At 51.3% G+C, this 18457-nt stretch overlaps 1 protein-coding gene across 3 annotated transcripts; it reads left to right on the forward strand.

Moving 5' to 3' along the window:
• Nucleotides 1-76: 76 nt before the first annotated feature.
• On the forward strand, nucleotides 77-18406 carry DHX38 (DEAH-box helicase 38). 3 transcript variants are annotated; one of them, XM_082369782.1, is made up of 28 exons: nucleotides 96-375; nucleotides 2444-2785; nucleotides 3146-3333; nucleotides 4005-4109; nucleotides 4664-4811; nucleotides 4932-5050; nucleotides 5209-5285; nucleotides 5738-5893; nucleotides 6427-6588; nucleotides 7164-7271; nucleotides 7648-7760; nucleotides 9206-9343; nucleotides 9711-9897; nucleotides 10043-10228; nucleotides 10608-10748; nucleotides 11083-11193; nucleotides 11288-11404; nucleotides 11570-11677; nucleotides 12071-12170; nucleotides 12631-12691; nucleotides 12902-13110; nucleotides 13213-13367; nucleotides 13773-13928; nucleotides 14024-14158; nucleotides 14349-14474; nucleotides 15002-15097; nucleotides 16508-16629; nucleotides 17930-18406. In XM_082369782.1, exons 2-28 carry the CDS (start codon nucleotides 2463-2465, stop codon nucleotides 18012-18014), a joined length of 3732 nt encoding a protein of 1243 aa, XP_082225908.1. In that variant the 5' UTR covers nucleotides 96-375; nucleotides 2444-2462; the 3' UTR covers nucleotides 18015-18406. The 3 variants fall into 3 exon arrangements, with proteins under 3 accessions (XP_082225910.1, XP_082225908.1, XP_082225909.1); XM_082369784.1 differs by lacking the exon at nucleotides 16508-16629 and having other exon boundaries at nucleotides 77-375; XM_082369783.1 differs by lacking the exon at nucleotides 12631-12691 and having other exon boundaries at nucleotides 108-375; nucleotides 12071-12183.
• Nucleotides 18407-18457: the final 51 nt, after the last annotated feature.

The following is an 18457-nucleotide window of genomic DNA, read 5'->3' on the forward strand; positions in this document are numbered from 1 at the left end:
GGTCACTTCCGCCCTTATTAAATATGACCGATCTCTTTAACTTCTCTTTCCCACATCTCAACTAGAGGCGGGGCGTCGCCTCTTAGACTAAGCGTGATTGGTCGCCAGGAGACTCGGAAGTGTCTCTGATCAGAGCCGCAGAGAAAGACAGTCTAGCCTTGCAAGCGTTCTGTCCCACACTAGGAACGGGCGTTTTTCGGGCTGCTCTCGATGGTATCTTTGGACGGATAGAGGGGGCCGCGCAAAGTCTTATGGGACAATAATGGCCGCTTTCAAGGTGCGGGTTTTGGTTCTCTAAGGCGGTCTGAGTGAGGAGTGGCGGCGCCAGCGCCCCAGAATCCGGGACAGAAGGTCCCGAGAGTCGGGCTTGGTGAGGTGAGTGTCCCTTCTTCCTTTCCGACCTTTTCTTCGCCAATCGTGGCGGCTCCAAGCGGCGGATATCGGCCCCTCGCTCAGGTTCGGGCCCAGGTTTGGAAAGTCTTGTTCCTGTCACCCAACTTGCGTTACTCACCTTAGGGATGCTGCCTAGGTCCTGCAAGACCGGCCTTTCTCCTTTCTCAGGCCAGATCCAGCTTCCTGGCGTGGCCTCAAAGAGGTCCAGGGATGCTGCCCGGGGGGTCACCCTGCTCACTTCCTTAGACCTTCCTATTAGCCCACTCCCAGACGGACACCGAGCCCAGCAGGGCTCCTTTTGTCTTCCTCTTCTCTGTCACAGTGGTATCTCTACCAGGTGATATCTTTTACTAGAATGTCAACTCCAAAAAGGTTGGGATTTTTGTCTGTTTTGTTCTCTTCTTTATCTCTAATGCCCAGAACAGCGATTGGCTCACAGAAAGCACTCAGTAATTGTTGAACGAATGTATCCAGTTTTTTCTTCATTATTTTTCTTGTACCTCTTGTGGCTTCTTTGCCACTAATTATTCTTCACAAGCCAACACTTAGCTTCTTATTTACTTTTCTCAGCTGTTAGTTGTCCTGTTTGTTTTGTCAGACTCCTTTTCCTGTGCTGCTGGCATCTTTCTTTGTTGTCCCTAGAAATTTCTGGCTCCCTGTTTCCTTTAATCAGTTTAAACTCATTCATTCATTTATTCCTCAAACGTTTATTTTGCTAGGCACTGGGCAAAGCAGTCAACAAGACAGACAAGGTTCTCTCTCCTGCATAAAATGACATTCTAGAAGTATATTTTCTAGTTCAGACTACTGAGCAGAGCATGTAAATCCTACCTTCCTGTTTAGATTTCCTCACATGAATACAGATGTCACCAATAGGTAGCTTTCCCTTTTCTCTTCTGCCTGATGGCATTTTTCAAAATGCAACTGTTGTTCATACTATATGTTCAGTCTGTTTAGCACTATTCTTCTGTAGAGCTGTATATGTTAATTAGAGCTGGGTGAAACATTCTGGATTCTGGTAGTACCCTATCCCTTGACAGTTCTTTGCTTTACTGGCTTGTTGGAATGAGGGAAATTATTCAAGCACTCAGAATGGGATATGTTTATAAGTAGATTGTGTATAGTGGAAGGTAAAGAGGAATTTGTTATAAGTTGAGTGCCAGAAAATCCTACAGTTACCTACTTTTCAGAAATATCATTTCCTAGCCTGGTGATTCTCATCAATTTTTTTTTTTTTGGTGAACTTGAATTGTTATTAAACAGATTTCAACTGCTGTGAGGTAAGTCTCTTCTACAAAACACAATCCATTAAAGTATGGGTCACATGGATGGTAGTCTTATACGTCAACAACTCTGCTGTATCTGTAGTTTAAAGGAAGGGAGAGGAGGAAGAACTTGGGTAAAAAAATGGTGAGGGACCCAAATCAATACCTTGGAGCACAGCAAGTGAAATAATGTAACGATGACATTTATGTAACTCTTTATGGTTACAGAGTGCTTTCACATACACTTTCTTGTTTGATTCTCACAATAACCCCATGGATTAGATAGAGTAAAAAGTACTTCCACTTTGCAGATGTAGAAATTATGCCTAACCAAAGATTAAGTTATTGCTTACAATCATACAGGTAGAAAATGTCAAGAGCCTGGGTTCTGATTGAGGTTTCTGATTTAAAATCTAGTGGTGTTTTCCCTAAACTCCCTTTATAGATGCCATAATGCTCTAGTAAGTGTCCCTTAGTGAGGTCTGTTCTTGCCTGGATGATACCCTCTTGGATCCTGGTGTGTGTGTGTGTGTGTGTGTGTGTGTGTGTGTGTGTGTGTGTGTGTATCTGTTTCTGACGTGTGTTGGGGTAGAAGTAGGAAGATCTTTTGTGATTGTCGATGACTTGATGGACAGGTCTTGGTAAAAGGTAACTAAAGGAATTCTGATCTTGAGGGGGAGGTCAACCCCCCAGAGATCCATATACCTACAGTTATTCTGGGATGTAGCAGAGCCAAGCCTTTTCTCTTCTTATGTCTGATATCAAATGGTTTGTTTTCCTTCCAGAGAAATCCCAGAGCCTGCCATGGAGGACACCAGCGAGGATGCCTCGATCCATCGATTGGAAGGCACTGAGGTGGACTCCCAGGTTGGCGGTCTTATTTTCAAGACCAAAAGTGCATCTAGTGAGCAGCATGTCTTCAAGGCCCCTGCTCCCCGCCCTTCATTGCTGGGACTAGACTTGTTGGCTTCCCTGAAAAGGAGGGAGAGAGAGGAGAAGGATGACGGGGAGGACAAGAAGAAGTCCAGAGTCTCTTCCTATAAGGACTGGGAAGAGAGCAAGGATGACCAGAGGGACGCTGAGGAGGAGGGCGGTGACCAGGCTGGCCGCAGTAGCCGAAAAGACAGGTAAGAGCCTTTGGGTGGATTGCCCCAAAGGGAACAAAAATGGAGGCCAGAAAATAGCATCTCATGTTTATCTCTCAGTTTTCTTGTTGGACATTTAGGACTTTATAATTTTACTATGATTCTATAACATTGAGGCTAGATAGGAATTGGTATTTTCTTCAGATTTGGGGGAACATTCAAAGGCACCTAAAGAGTGGATGATGGAGGTTAGAAGCGCTTATGGTTGTTGCCATATGCAAACCTGCCGTACCAGGGAGATAAAGTGGAAGAGGCCAGGTCGCATGTTTGGCCTGGCCAAAGGTTTGGGGCAGGTTTTTCTTCCATGGACGAGCCCTTTACCAGCTGCCCTCCCTGTTTCAGACATTATCGACCTGCTCGGGTAGAGACTCCATCCCATCCTGGTGGTGTGAGTGAAGAGTTCTGGGAACGCAGTCGGCAGAGAGAGCGGGAGTGGCGGGAACATGGTGTCTACGCCTCGTCCAAAGAAGAAAAGGATCGAAAGAAGGAGAGGTCGAGGGATCGAGACTGTGACCGCAAGAGAGACAGAGGTAAACTGCCCAGCAGAGTTCCTAGTGCCTGCTAAGCACCTCAGTTAACATGTCGGCCTTTTTCCTGTTGGGGGGGTTTTTATAACACCTGTTAATTAGGGAACTCCATTTTCATGTCAGCCTGGTTGGTTTTGACCCTGTTGGTATTGGGATTAGCAGGCAGTTTGAGAAAAGAGCTGTTACATGCAACATAGCTGCTTTGCTTGAGTGTGTGGTCCTCATTTTATCCTGAAAATTGGTGATGAAGGTGAAAATGGGTAGTATGTTTGAGAAGCCAGTTGACACTAGTGTTGGCGAGAGAAAAAGGACGGTGCTGTGGAGCAAAGCTAGACGTAAAATCCAATGCTGGCTTTCCTCAGTGTTGTCTCAGTTCTGTAGCTTGTAGGCTTGTAACTATTAAATAACTATTCATTACAGGCTTGTAACTATTCTTTTTTGAATTCTTGCAGGAAAATAACTGTTACTGTGAGTTTGAAACTTTCTAGCCAGTAACTAATTTTTGCCCTTGAAAGAATGGGGATATGTGAGTTTCAGGAGCCCAAGGATCGCATTAGAGCAGTGAGGTTGCACCTGTGAGTGAGTGGGGAGGCTTGTCCTTTCTCTAGGGTGAAGACGGGTGGAAGTTAGGATGGGACACCTGTTTTCTAAGCTCTGCCGGTGACTCCTCACAGATGAGCGGGATAGAAACAGGCACAGCAGCAGATCGGAGCGAGATGGAGGGTCAGAGCGCAGCGGCAGAAGAAACGAACCTGAGAGCCCCCGACACCGGCCTAAAGGTAGTCTGAGCTGTTGCTTGTGGTGGTTTGTGAGAGCCAAGTGTATGAGAGGCAGGGTGAGTGACTCTCATCCTCAGTGGAACTGGGTTGGAATTCCTGATTCCACCATGAAATTCTGGGAATACTTGGTTCTGAGTCAGTTGATTCAGTTGGGAAGGCCGTGGACTTCTCTGTGGAGACAGATATGCTCCCTTAACATGATTTGCCAGTTTGCTGAGCGGCCAGTTTTCCAAATGGTAGGAAAGAATAGGGAGCTGGGGGTGGGTGGGGTAGGGGCAGAAAAAGGTTTTATTACAAAGAAATATGTACATTCAAGAGGGATATGCTTGCAGAGATAAATTGGATATTCCTTAAAGTGTTGTTACGAGCACAGATGAAAACTGGACCATTAAAATTCAGATATCTTTAAAAGCTGTCAAAACCATCTTATCCGTTGCAAATAGGTGCAAAGTTTATAAATAGTAAAAGAAAGAAATCTGGTGAACTGACTTTCATCTAATGGCTCTATAGCCGTGTCTTAGACGTTTCCTGTGGGTGTGTCTTTTGTGGCCCAGATGCAGCCACCCCTTCAAGGTCTACCTGGGATGAAGAGGACAGTGGCTATGGCTCCTCAAAGCGCTCACAGTGGGAATCGCCCTCCCCAACACCTTCCTATCGGGATTCTGAGCGGAGTCATCGGCTGTCCAGTCGAGATAGGGACAGGTGACGTTCTGGGTGGGCGGCACAGGCTGGGCGTGACTGGGGCTGGGAGGGCAGATGGTGGCTGGGGAACACGTCTCAGCTTAGTGACTCTTTAGTGAGGCTGGTTGTGCCGTTTCCCAGGTCTGTGAGGAGCAGGTACGCAGACGACACGCCTCTGCCAACCCCGTCCTACAAATACAACGAGTGGGCCGATGACAGAAGACATCTGGGGTCCACCCCACGTCTGTCCAGGGGCCGAGGTAAGGCAGGGTGGAAGTGGGAAGCAGGACGCAGGGTCGCTCGTCCTGGTGGGGCTGGACAAAGCCGGGCTGGGGCTGTGCTGCTTGGCAGGTCTGTGTGAGGCCACTGGGGATGAGCTGGGACCGTGCAGACTGACCTGCTACGTGTTCTCCCGCAGGGAGACGTGAGGATGGCGAAGAAGGAATTTCATTTGACACAGAAGAGGAACGGCAGCAATGGGAGGACGACCAGAGGGTAAAAACTACATCTTCGAGAGACTGAATGAGGGGTGGTGGGTCACCTTTGTCGGTGAGTGGGTGACCGGGGGAGTCCGAGCACAAGGGTCATGGGTTACACTGTAGTGGAACCGGACGTTGAGCCACGTTCAGTCTCGAAGCCGTGGAATCTCTTTCCAGGCAAAGGCTCTGTGGTGAAACTTCTCACCAAATGCAGGTCAGACTTAACTTTTTCGACTGTGTGCTGGTGCCACCGTGTGGTAAATGTAAGAAGTGCCGTCATGGTGGGCTGCGCTGTACACTGGGCTTCTCCTCTAGGTGGCCCGTCTTACAGCCTCTCTTGTGCCTCTCACGAGGGCTGCTATGCCGCACCAGTGACTTCTTACCAAGCACCTCCTGCCCTTCTGGCCACGTCGTGCGCAGAAACTGGATCTGCGCCTTGTTCTTACTGCTTTGTCTCTTGTGCCACAGCAAGCTGACCGGGATTGGTACATGATGGATGAGGGATATGATGAGTTCCACAACCCGCTGGCCTACTCCTCCGAGGACTACGTGAGGAGGCGGGAGCAGCATCTGCACAAACAGAAGCAGAAGCGCATTTCGGCCCAGCGGAGGCAGATCAATGAGGTGAGGCTGCCCGCAGCAGGTGGGGCAGATTCAGCTGGAGAAGCGGCAGGTCACACGCGCCTGCCAGCGGCCCAGCTCGTCTCCCGCTGCTGAAGTCACAGACTTAGTGATTCCTCCGGAGGCAGAGGGTGGGCAGGGAACTTCTCAGTAACTTAAGAAAAACCCAACCCAAATCATGACTTCCGTCTTCTGCAGTAGTTCTGGAGGGGTGCTGTTGATGGGTACTGGGAGGTCAGGCCCCGGCTCTGTGGTGTGTCCTTTGTGTCTCTGAGCGGGGCCAGAGACAGTCACTGTTTGTGTGTCCATACAAAGGTTCTGCCTTAGATACAACGGGTTGCTTCTGGGAAGAGTACTGCAGGTGATTTGGGATCAGCGATTCTTCTGTCTAAGGAGTTGCAGGGTAGAGAGGCCCGTGACATCTCTGCAGCCCCTATGGCCCTTCTGTCAGGACCCTCTGCGTGGCCTCGCCTGGGACCTTTCAGGATGGCCTTGCAGTTGCAGCTTTAACGTGGCCTCCCGTTGTGTCCTCACAGGATAACGAACGCTGGGAGACCAACCGCATGCTCACCAGCGGGGTGGTGCATCGGCTGGAGGTGGACGACGACTTTGAAGAGGACAGTGCAGCCAAGGTCCATCTGATGGTGCATAACCTGGTGCCTCCCTTTCTGGACGGGCGCATCGTCTTCACCAAGCAGGTGAGGGTCCTCTGTTGTCAGAGAGAAGACCACTCAGAGAAGCCTGAAATGGAAAAAGAAAGAAAGGGAAAGGAAAGGAGAGGAAAAAAGCCCCATCATGATAGGGGTAGGGTAGCAACCGTTCGTTTACTAGGGCCAGTACGAAGTGGACCTTCGTGTTGAGTTTTTTTTTTTTTTTTAGTTTATTTATTTTTATTTTATTTGTTTTATTTTTGGCTGTGTTGGGTCTTCGTTGCTGTGCGCGGGCTTTTCTCTGGTTGCGGCGAACTTCGTTGCGGTGCGCGGACCTCTCATTGTGGTGGCTTCTTTTGTTGCCTAGCACGGGCTCTAGGCACATGGGCTTCAGTAGTTGTGGCACTCGGGCTCAGTAGTTGTGGCTCACGGGCTCTAGAACGCAGGCTCAGTAGTTGCAGCACCTGGGCTTAGTTGCTTCGTGGCATGTGGGATCTCCCAGGGCTCGAACCTGTGTCCCCTATATTGGCAGGCGGATTCTTAACCACTGCGCCACCAGGGAAGCCCTCGTGTTGAGTTTAATGGTCAGCGCAGAATTTCTCTTTTTCCTCAACCTCTTGCAGCCAGAGCCTGTGATTCCAGTCAAGGACGCCACTTCTGACCTGGCCATTATCGCTAGAAAAGGCAGTCAAACAGTGCGGAAGCACAGGGAGCAAAAGGAACGCAAAAAGGTTGGTTTCTTGTCTTCTAGGGCCAGAGAGTATCTACATATTTTTTTGTATTTTTTTTCTTTTTTTTTCTTTTTAAAGATCACGTTCCACCTCACAGGTAGGGTTCCTATTGGCAGTTAGAGGAAACTCACAGAGCAAGAAACAGCCCTTGTGGGAGGGTATTGCATTCCTCCTCCAGGGCCTCAGTTAAGATAATCCGGGGCCTGGTGTCTCAGGAGCTTCAGGCATAAGGTTGGGAGGCACGGCTCGGTGCCACTGCTGCCTTGTGGGAATTTCCTGCCTGCTAGATGAAGCCTGTTGTCAGACAGGATTGATTTTCCATGGACCACAGTTGTGTCACGGGATGGAGCAGATTGACTTTTTGTGTCTTTTTCAGGCTCAACACAAACACTGGGAACTGGCTGGAACCAAACTGGGAGATATAATGGGCGTCAAAAAAGAGGAAGAGCCGGATAAAGCTCTGACAGAGGACGGTAAAGTGGACTACAGGTAGGAGTCTCGCCAGCAGCGGGGGTCTCTGCAGTTGGGGCCTCAAGGGGGCCGATAGGATTCGGCACTCGCGAATAGGAAAACGATGTCATTTGGAGTCTCTGGTCCCTTCCTCCTGGTCTTTTCAACTTTTCTGAGATAACATTCCTACTGCCGCCCCTGATACTGCAGGAGCTTCTTCTGTGCCCGGCAGCACCACAGAACTCACAGATACTCAGTCATTGGATTCTCACGACAGTCCCACGGGACAGGTGTAATCTTCCCCGTTTTTCATGTGAGGAGGAGGAGGCCCAGGGAGGTTAAGTAGCTTGTCTGAGGTGGTCCAGCTGGTAAACGGTGGGGTGAGGATCACACCCAGACAGTCTAGTCTCGGAGCCCACACTCTCAGCCGCTCTGCTAGAGCGCCTTTCAGATGCTCAGTGTGGGAAAGTGTGCTTTGCACCCTTAGATTTTAGTTCAATCTAAGGAAGAACTATTTTTAACAGAGATTTGAAAATAGAAAGGGTTGTCTTCTCAGGTAGTGACTTCCCCATTCATAGAGGTATTTAAGCAGATGTTGGATAACTGCTTGTTGGGCTTTCCTCATTGTGTAGGTGGCTGAACTCAGATGTCCCTTCTGAATCTCACTGAACACTCTGAAATCCTACAAAACTGTCATCTGAGTTAATAATTCTCTGTAACCCTGTGAGAAGTTGGTGCTATTGATCAGCCCTTGTTAGTTTCTAGTTAATTTAATCCCGTAGGTGTTAATTGTTAGCTGAGCGGGAGTGACTGGGATGTTAGAAACAGGAAGCTTGACAGAGCGTGGGCTCAACCTGATGGAGGAAAAGTCTCTTGGGGAAGGGATGGGTGGAGACTGTAGACTAATGTAGGTAAGGTAGGACTGGTACCTTTTTGCTCTGCAGCCTGGGGATATACGTGTGTCCGGATACTTGAGCGCTTTCAGTGGAAGCTGTAGGTAAACATCAAGTGGGACTGTTCTCACAGTTCTTTAAAAATAAAGCCTTATGGACTCTGCTGTCCCACCAAGAGGTGGGAGGGAGTCTGACCTTGGTCAACTCCTCCTTTCAGCCTGTTAAGTGTGGTGCTGAAATTGCCCAAGGTTGTTCCATATAAGGTAATGACCTGTGGATTTCAGCTCCTCTTCTGGCTGAACTCTTTCAGGGCAGAGGATTTGCCACTTGCTAATCTGTAGCTCCTCTGAGCCCCCTGCAGCTGTCTGTCCTGGGGGCGTTGAGTAGGTTTTGGATGATGGATTCTCAGACAGCCGTCTGGTCCCTTAGGACAGAGGAGATGAGCAGCACCTGGCAGCTCTAGCGTCTCAAAGATTTACTGCACATTTGAAGCAGTGCTCACTTTTGGGTGTAGGAAGCAGGGCAGTAACCCAGTCAGGAAGGCAGATGTGGGAAACTGTGCAGGGCGCTAAGGCTGCTGTGTGTTCTCAGGGCAGAGCAGAAGTTTGCAGACCACATGAAGAAAAAGAGCGAAGCCAGCAGTGAATTCGCAAAGAAGAAGTCTATTCTGGAGCAGAGGCAGTACCTGCCCATCTTTGCTGTGCAGCAGGAGCTGCTGACGATTATCAGGTAACTGCGTCCACCCCGGGTCGGGCTTCCACTACTGAATCAGGTGTCCCATTTTCTCCTGTGTGTACTCTGTAGCTCTTTTTCTTTTGGGTATGACATCTGATGGAGAATGGAAAGGATTTTTTCCCCTAACCTGGGTGCCCTGGGCTACCCTGCATGAAGTAAGCAAGATGGCATCGTTTTGTTTTAGTGCATTTGTTTAAACTGTACTGTCTTCCAGACTTCTTAGAGGGTGTTTCAGTATGAGACAGTTTTCCCAGGGAAATCCTCCTCCCTGCGCAGGCACGCTCCTTGGATAGCTACAGGTGGGGGTAGGAGGTGGCCTTCCACTCGGGCTGATTCACCCGTTATCTTCTCTTCCTTGCAGAGATAATAGCATCGTGATCGTGGTTGGGGAGACAGGGAGTGGTAAGACCACTCAGCTGACCCAGTACCTGCACGAAGACGGTTACACGGACTATGGGATGATCGGGTGCACCCAGCCCCGCCGTGTGGCTGCCATGTCGGTGGCCAAGAGAGTCAGTGAAGAGATGGGGGGCAGCCTTGGTGAGGAGGTGAGTGGGCGCAAGGGCTGAGCTGTGTAGTTCTTGCCCGGTAGCTTCTGTCATTTGGGCTGATCTGCTGAGGCCTGGACCCAGCTCAGGGTGTGCAGTGGCGAGTGGGCGCCCAGAGCTTCTGAGCGGTCTCTCTGGCCTCCAGGTGGGTTATGCCATCCGTTTTGAAGACTGCACTTCAGAAAGCACCTTGATCAAGTACATGACCGATGGAATCCTGCTGCGAGAGTCCCTGCGGGAAGCGGACCTGGATCACTACAGCGCCATCATCATGGACGAGGCCCACGAGCGCTCCCTCAACACCGACGTGCTCTTTGGGCTGCTCCGGGAGGTGAGGGCTGCGGGTCCAGCTTCTGTGCCTGTGGGGCTTGGAGCGCCGCCCTGCCAGGAGTTAGTGACGAGGCACTCCAGGCGGGCTGGGGTCTAGCCTGGGGAAGCTGAGGGGGTCTTTGACAGGCTGAGTTGCCCCGGAGGCCCTTGGCTGCGGGGTTCAGACCTGGTGGTGGTTTACTCTGTTCTTGCTCAGCTGAGTGCCTCATGGTTTTCCCGGCTGTGGCTCCACCGATTCAGTTCAGGATTGTTATGAATCTAATGAGCCATCCGTCAGCTTTGACTTCTGTTTCATTTGGTAGTTATGCTGATGAGACTGGAGGGCAGAAGCCAAGGGTCCCAAAACTGTGGGGAAGCCTCTGACTGACTTCTTCTCTTAGGTGGTGGCTCGGCGCTCAGACCTGAAGCTCATTGTCACGTCGGCCACCATGGATGCAGAGAAATTTGCTTCCTTTTTTGGGAATGTCCCCATCTTCCACATCCCTGGTCGTACGTTCCCTGTTGACATCCTCTTCAGCAAGGTACTGAGGCCCTGTTTCGGAACTGACCTGACCTTTGATGAGGAACTGGTTGGGGGATGTGGAATGGCATGCTAAATCGGAAGAGGTTTTGTGGGGACCCTGCGAGCCTGCAGCTATAGGGCTTGAAGGCGAAGGACTGTGCTCTGGGGAGGTTTCGCTTGATTGTTTCTTTGGAGTGGACGTGCAGGGCTCAGGGAGGGCCATCAGGCCCGTCTGCAGGTGCGGCAGCCCTGAGAGTTCATCGGCTCTAGCCCCTGACCAGGAACTGGGTCGCCGGTTCCCAGTGGGGGCTTGGCCTGCATTCCTTCTGACGGTGTCCCTCACTGGTTTGCAGACCCCCCAGGAGGATTATGTGGAGGCCGCAGTGAAGCAGTCTCTGCAGGTGCATCTGTCGGGGGCCCCCGGGGACATCCTTATCTTCATGCCTGGCCAAGAGGACATCGAGGTGCGTGCCTCGGTCATGACTGGGGTGAACGGGTGTGTCCTTCGTGTGAGAACTGGGGCATCTGGTGTCTCACAGCTCCTGTCTGTGCCCTCAGGTGACCTCAGACCAGATCGTGGAGCATCTGGAAGAACTGGAGAACGCGCCCGCCTTGGCTGTGTTGCCCATCTATTCCCAGCTGCCTTCTGACCTCCAGGCCAAAATCTTCCAGAAGGTGAGATGGGTCCCCACCTTGGGATTCCCCCAGACTCCCCCAGAGGAGGGCAAGAGGGAGGGTGTTAGTTTTCTGGCATGGGTGGGGTGTACTTTTCTCCTTGTGGGGTTTTTCCTACCTGAAGGCCTACAGCCTTCGCTCCATGAGTGTCCTGTCCGGCTCCAGGCTCCGGATGGCGTTCGGAAGTGTATTGTCGCCACCAACATTGCTGAGACCTCTCTGACTGTCGATGGCATCATGTTTGTTATCGATTCTGGTTATTGTAAATTAAAGGTAAGAGGAGACACAGGCACCGGGGCCCTGGGCCTTCACCCAAAGCTAACTCAGCCAAGGGGGTGGGAAGGCAGGCCCTGGGTCCTTGGCCCTCACATGACGATTGCTCATGGAAGTGGTGGTGGTGTTTATTGAGTGCTGGTTTTGCCGTGTGCTTGATTCATTCCATCCTTGTGATAACTCGAGGTAGACAGTTTACATAACTCGATAGAGATCGCGGAGCTGGTGTTCAGGGGAAATTTCTTGAGGTTCCTGGTTCCGAAAGATGGCTGCTTACATCGCTAAGACACTTCCTTCTGTAACGTGTAGCACCCAGGGTCTGTCTTTGTCTCAAGGCTGCCTCCCTTTCCCCCTCACTCTGCCCTTAGTCAGGTCTTTGCTGTGCCCTCCTAGGTCTTCAACCCCCGGATTGGCATGGACGCCCTGCAGATCTACCCCATCAGCCAGGCCAATGCCAACCAGAGGTCGGGGCGAGCCGGCAGGACGGGCCCAGGTCAGTGTTTCAGGTAGGAGCCCTGCGCTAGCCTGCTCTCTGGGGTGGAGCCCCGGCTGGGGTGGGAAGGCTTGGACCGTGACCCTGCAGAGAGGTGACCCCTGAGGCTGGGAACCAGTGGTGGGGCTGCCGCTTGTTGCTTCTCTCGTCACGTGCTGCTGAGTGGAGGAAGCTGCCTTCGCAGGCAGCCCTGAAGTCTGAGCAGCCTTGGGTTTTAGGAGGACCTGTGTGGAAGGTGCCTGCAGCAGATGACCAGCGATTACAGCGTGCCCCCTCCCGGAAGATAAACGCGAACAAATTCCAGCACTGGTTCTTTTTTTCCTCCTCCAATTACTCTCTCTCTCTTTTTTGTTCCGATTTTTAAAAATAATGTATTAACTATAGAAATTCAGAAAATCTAGAAAAATATAAAGAAAAAAAATCCCAGCCATAATTCTAGTCCCAGGCTCATTGGTTCCAGAAATGAAACAAGTACATAGGAGACTCCAGCAGAATGGTGAATTGGCAGGACTGAGTTTTGAGTAGGTGGAGATTTGTGATTGTAAGGGAAAGGGGGAGGTGGGGGGAAGAAATGAGGACTTCTCCTCCTTACCCGTGGCTTTCATCTGCACTGGCTCTTCTGGGTGCACAAGCCCAGTGTTGGTCCCTGTGTAGACAGCCGGGCATATTTGAGGGGCTCAGCCGGGCAGCACGGTGGGAAGTGCAGCAGGACTGCGTCTTCTCCCCCGCAGGCTCTACACCCAGAGCGCCTACAAGAACGAGCTCCTGACCACCACGGTGCCCGAGATCCAGCGGACCAACCTGGCCAACGTGGTGCTGCTGCTCAAGTCCCTGGGGGTGCAGGACCTGCTGCAGTTCCACTTCATGGACCCGCCCCCGGAGGACAACATGCTCAACTCCATGTATCAGCTCTGGATCCTCGGGGCCCTGGACAACACAGGTGCCGTGGCCCCGGGAGCCGGGCAGGGCCCCGTGGGCTCTGGCGCCTGGGTGCTCCAGGCACTGTGTCCACTGACCGTGCGGATTTGCTCCTCTCTCCCAGGTGGTCTGACCTCGACCGGGCGGCTGATGGTGGAGTTCCCGCTGGACCCGGCCCTGTCCAAGATGCTCATTGTGTCCTGTGACATGGGCTGCAGCTCCGAGATCCTGCTCATCGTCTCCATGCTGTCGGTCCCAGCCATCTTCTACAGGCCCAAGGTGGGAGATGCTGTCCGGCTCCTCTCCTCCCAGGGATCTCGGGAGGTTATGGGCTCAAGGAAGGTTGAGAGAGGGGAGTAGTTTCTCTCTGTGTTGTTAAGACGGAGTGGAGGGAAGGGCAGGAATCAGTTTCCAAAGAGTGGTTTTGCTGTTTTATGTTAAGCAGGTTGGGGGTAGGGGAAGGGATGGGCTAGAGCCATGGTTCTCAGGGAGTGTTTTGCAGTTTTTTCTAGGATGGCTGTGCCTGAGCCCTCACATTTTAGAATAAATATTTTGTTGTAAACTAATTTATTTTTCCTGTATTGTCAGGGCACTACGTTGATGTGTTTTTAGCTGTGGTGGGGGTAGATGATAGTGTGAGATAGCTCTTCTCATTGGACCTGGACTTCCCTTTTTCCTTCCTAGGGCCGAGAGGAGGAGAGCGATCAAATCCGGGAGAAGTTCGCAGTCCCTGAGAGCGACCACCTGACCTACCTGAATGTCTACCTGCAGTGGAAGAACAACAATTACTCTACCATCTGGTGTAACGATCATTTCATCCATGCCAAGGCCATGCGGAAGGTGGGGGCAGTGGCCGAGAGAAGCAGCACGTTGGGAGGAGGGGTGGGATGCGGGGAAGGAGGGCGCCATCCTTGTCTCCCTGTGTCCTGCTCTAGGTCCGGGAGGTGCGGGCTCAGCTCAAGGACATCATGGTGCAGCAGCGGATGAGCCTGGCCTCGTGTGGCACCGACTGGGACATTGTCAGGAAGTGTATCTGTGCTGCCTATTTCCACCAGGCAGCCAAGCTCAAGGTGAGCCCAGTGGAGCTGTGGCCCCTCTGGGCCTGATACTTCTTTCGAGGGCAGAGGTCTCCTTTCTCATTGTACAGTCCTGCAGATCCGGGCTTCCCCCCAAAGCCTGTGTCAAGGCAGCATGGGACTGGGTAGCTGCCCAGATGTGCCGTGCTTTGCTGTGTGGCCACCTGTTGCATCTCTTCCCCAGGGAATCGGGGAGTATGTGAATATCCGGACCGGCATGCCCTGCCACCTGCACCCCACCAGCTCCCTCTTTGGAATGGGCTACACCCCAGACTACATTGTGTATCACGAGTTGGTCATGACCACCAAGGTGAGTCTTTTCCAAGGTAGCTTGCATGACTGTAGGCCCACTTGGCTGGGCCAGGCCTTTGTCATAACCCTTTGCCGCCTTCTGGGATGGGTTTTGAGCTTGGGAGGCTTAAGGCCACATGTTGCTTGGAGGGAAATTGAGGTTGGTTTTCAGTTGGGGGTTTGGGGAACTTTGTATAGATACACAGTTAACCTCTAGATTCCAGTGGCCTCGGCTGTGCCAGCAGGATTGTTTCCTACTTGCTGCCTGGGACAAGCAAGCCCTTTTGGCGTTGTTAGAAGGGTTTTCTGAGGGGCTGGGCCTTTTCTGTTGGACAACAGGGGCCTTTTTCTCAAGCATGGAGGAATTTGGATGGGAGAAGGGATTAGAATCCCAGTGTCTGCGGCTGTTCCTTGCCTTTTTCAGCCTCACAGGGTGAGGGGTAGGCCCCTTCCCGTATAGCTCCTAACTGTGGAACCGCTCTGGGAGGGACAGCTCAAAGCATTGGTCCTCCTGTGACCACCGCTCTGCGGCCCTTCTGCCTGCAGGAGTACATGCAGTGTGTGACTGCCGTGGACGGAGAGTGGCTGGCAGAGCTGGGCCCCATGTTCTACAGCGTGAAACAGGCAGGAAAGTCTCGGCAGGTAAGGACCCCGTGCTTCTCTATGGAGGATCTGTTTGTCTCTGGGATCCGCTTTCCCCTCAGCCTGGTGTTAAAGACACATCATCATCTGGCTTCCCTTCACTTCTCTGTCAAACATAAGAGTTGTGATCCAGGCCGGTTAGTCTGTCTGATCTCCCCCCACCCACTCCATTTGCTCGGTCTGCTGAGCCTTAAAAAAAAAAAACTTACTATTGAAAAGTCCAAATACTCACAAAAGTGGACAAAAACAGTATAATGAGCCACGAGTTCCTCACTTAGCTTCCATAATTATCAACATTCTGCCCAACCTTGTTTCTCTTATTCCCACTCGGCTCCATACATATTGAGTGTTTTCCTGGAATATTTTAAAGCATACCTCAGACATTGTGTTTTTTCACCCATAAATACTTGAATATGTGTCTCTAAAAGGACTTTCAAAAATTAAAACATAACCTCCATGCAAATCTTACTCAACAGAATTAATCCTTAATGTTGCTAAAGTCTCCAGTTCTTGTTCATATTTCCTTTTTTATTCCAAAGATAATTTTTTATAATTGATTTGCTTGAATTCGGAGCCAGGCGTTGAAATTTGTCATTATATATATTAAGTCTTTTATTCTGGAACAAGCTCTGCCCCCACTCATTTTTTATGGCATTGACTTATTGGAGAAAACAGGTTGGTCATCTGTTGGTCATTCTGTAGAATGTTCCACGTTCTGTTTTGAGCTGATTGCTTCCTCAAGGTGTTTAACTTTTGCCTCTATCCCATGTACTTTCTGTAAGCTAGTCATTAATCTAAAGCCTTGGTTAGATTCAGATTCAGCTGTTTTGGGTAAGGATGCACAAATGCGTGTGGTGCTGTGAACCTCCTTTTAGATCCAGTCAGGAGGCACATAAGGTCTGGTGGTGCCACTTTTGAAGACACTAAGATTGCTCAGTGATTCCACCTGATCCCTCCATTATAAATTCTCTACCTACTTCTCGGTCTCCTGACAGTCTTGGTGTCCATTGGTGGCTACCACCTGGAGTTAGGGCTGCAGAATGTTGTGGACCTTAACTTCCCCCCTTCTCAGCATAGTTCGCCCCGCACCGGGCCTGCACACATCTTCCTATGTCTGTCCTCTCCAGCCAGATGTCATGTCTTCTCTATTTCCTGTACTTCCTGGCATGGTTATGAACTTGGTTAGAGCACGTAAGCACTTAGCAAATGGAGTGGAGGGCTGAGGCATGACAGGGTGAGGACTCAATCATCCAATGTCTGTCTTGGATCAGTGAGAAAAGCAGGCCTCAGTGCTGGGGCAGGGAGCTGGCAAGGTCTACCCAGCACCTGGCTTGCAGCAGGGAGATGGGTGCAGGCCGGGCCTCCTCACCCGCCAATCCCCAGTGACCCCAGGACCTCTCCCTTCTCTAGGAGAACCGCCGACGGGCCAAAGAGGAAGCCTCTGCCATGGAGGAGGAGATGGCACTGGCCGAGGAGCAGCTGCGGGCCCGGCGGCAGGAGCAGGAAAAGCGCAGCCCCCTGGGTAGTGTCAGGTGAGCTGTGGTCTCGGGACCCTGGTCCTGATGGAGCCCACCAGCTGGACTGACCAGGCCCTGAGGCAGGGTCGCGATATAAGAGAAGTTAAATGTGCAGAGGTGAATTGGTGACAAGTTGACTGTGGTCACGTGGAGACGGGAGGGGTTTCGGACATACTTTCAAGGGGTGGTGATACAGCTGCAACTCCTGGTCGTTGTTCGTTATGTTGTGATGGGGCCCAAGGTGGGCTGGAGCGGCAGAGTAGGTCTCACAGCTTTACCAACAGGCTAGGGCTTGGAAACCACAGTAGAGAGGCAAGGCGGGGAGAGCCTTGGGCACCTGCGTCTGCCCTGGTGCCTGGAGTTAGACCGCACAGGTGAAGGGCACAGTCCCTGCAAGACTGCCCTCACCTCAGTCACCACCTGCAAGTTGGGGGGTACCCAGGGTCACCCTCATTTCTCACCAACTTGTTACAAATTTGGGGATCCCCATGGACTCCCTCAGGTTTGATAATTTGCTAGAACACCTCGCAGAACTCAGGGAAGTACTATACATAGTACAGTTTTATTATAGCAAAAGGTCACAGAACCAGCCAAAGGGAGAGATGTATAAAGTGAGGTCTGAGAGTGTCTTAGATGTGAAGTCTTCCATTGTCCTTGGGGTCATGTTACCCTCCTGGCACATTACACAGAGTATTGTCACCAGGGAAGCTTACCCGAGCTTTGGTGCCCAGAGTTTTATTGGGCAGGACCCATGTGTTGACTTAGTCTCCAGCCCCTTTTCCCTCCCCAGAGGCTGGGCTAATAATAGCACGAGGCTCAGAGCACAGCCCTCTAATCACAGGTGGGTTTTTCTGGCAGGGTAGCCACCATCCTGAGTCATCTCATTTGCATAAACTATCAGATGTGGTCCGAGGGGCCCACCGTGAATAACAGAGACACTCCAGTCCTTTGGGAAATTCCAAGGGTCTAGAGATACCTCCAGGAACTGGAGACAAAGCCCAGCCACAGCTGGAGTGGCGGTCTGGTGAGGTGGAGGGAAGACGACCTCCATAGCTCACCTAGGGGATATGAATGGAATTGTTAAAAAAATCTCATAACCTGCCTCAGTGGATATCAGAAAGAGGTGCTATCTCATTCTGCTCCCGATCACAAATAGGGAAGGCAAGGGGAGTGGAAGTGTGCTAGGGGAGAAACCCTGCAGCCCCAAAGCCTGCTCGCACACAGAAACAGCAAGACCTCAGGCTCCTCATCCTTCTGTGTGTCCTGGCCGGAGTGAACAGCAGTGCGATTCCTAACCCCTCTTCTGTGTCTCCAGGTCTACAAAGATCTACACCCCAGGTCGGAAAGAGCAAGGGGAACCCATGACCCCTCGCCGCACACCAGCCCGCTTTGGGCTCTGAGCTGAGGCTGTCCCTGGAGAGGAGGGGGGCCAGGTGTTGAGTCCTGAGCCCTGTGGCTGCAGCGCCCAGGCCTGCCGACAAAACCCTTTCACCTGTGTGCTTTCATTTGTGTACATCATGGCCTTGGGGGCACCTGTTGAGGCCAGGCTCTGCCATGGAGGAGGTGGGAGTTTCTTGGTGCAGGCGCGGGGCCGCAGAGCAGCTGCCAGGACCACGAGAGGTGGCCGGACCCACCGTATTCAAATAAACTGTCCCCGGGACACTTGGTGTATAAATGACACGGCTGTGACTATGTTTTTTAAAATTCTTGTGTAAAACAGCACAATAGACCTAGAGGGAATTATAATTTGGTTATAATTCAGGATTTGGAAATAAATTTATTGTTTGTAAAATGTTATTGTATTTCTGACTCTTCTTTTCCCCTAACTGCCCTAAATCACACA

The sequence above is a fragment of the Balaenoptera borealis genome (assembly GCF_965194805.1).
Source record: "Balaenoptera borealis genome assembly, chromosome: 19".
NCBI lineage: Eukaryota > Metazoa > Chordata > Mammalia > Artiodactyla > Balaenopteridae > Balaenoptera > Balaenoptera borealis.

Bases quoted from the DNA above. Each gene is read 5' to 3' on its own strand.
- DHX38 (XM_082369782.1), top strand. From the start codon at position 2,463: ATGGAGGACACCAGCGAGGATGCCTCGATCCATCGATTGGAAGGCACT. The intron at 5,051-5,208 runs GTAAGGCAGGGT...GTTCTCCCGCAG, and splicing joins ACGTCTGTCCAGGGGCCGAG to GGAGACGTGAGGATGGCGAA. The intron at 12,692-12,901 runs GTAGGTGGAGAT...TCTCCCCCGCAG, and splicing joins TTGGCAGGACTGAGTTTTGA to GCTCTACACCCAGAGCGCCT.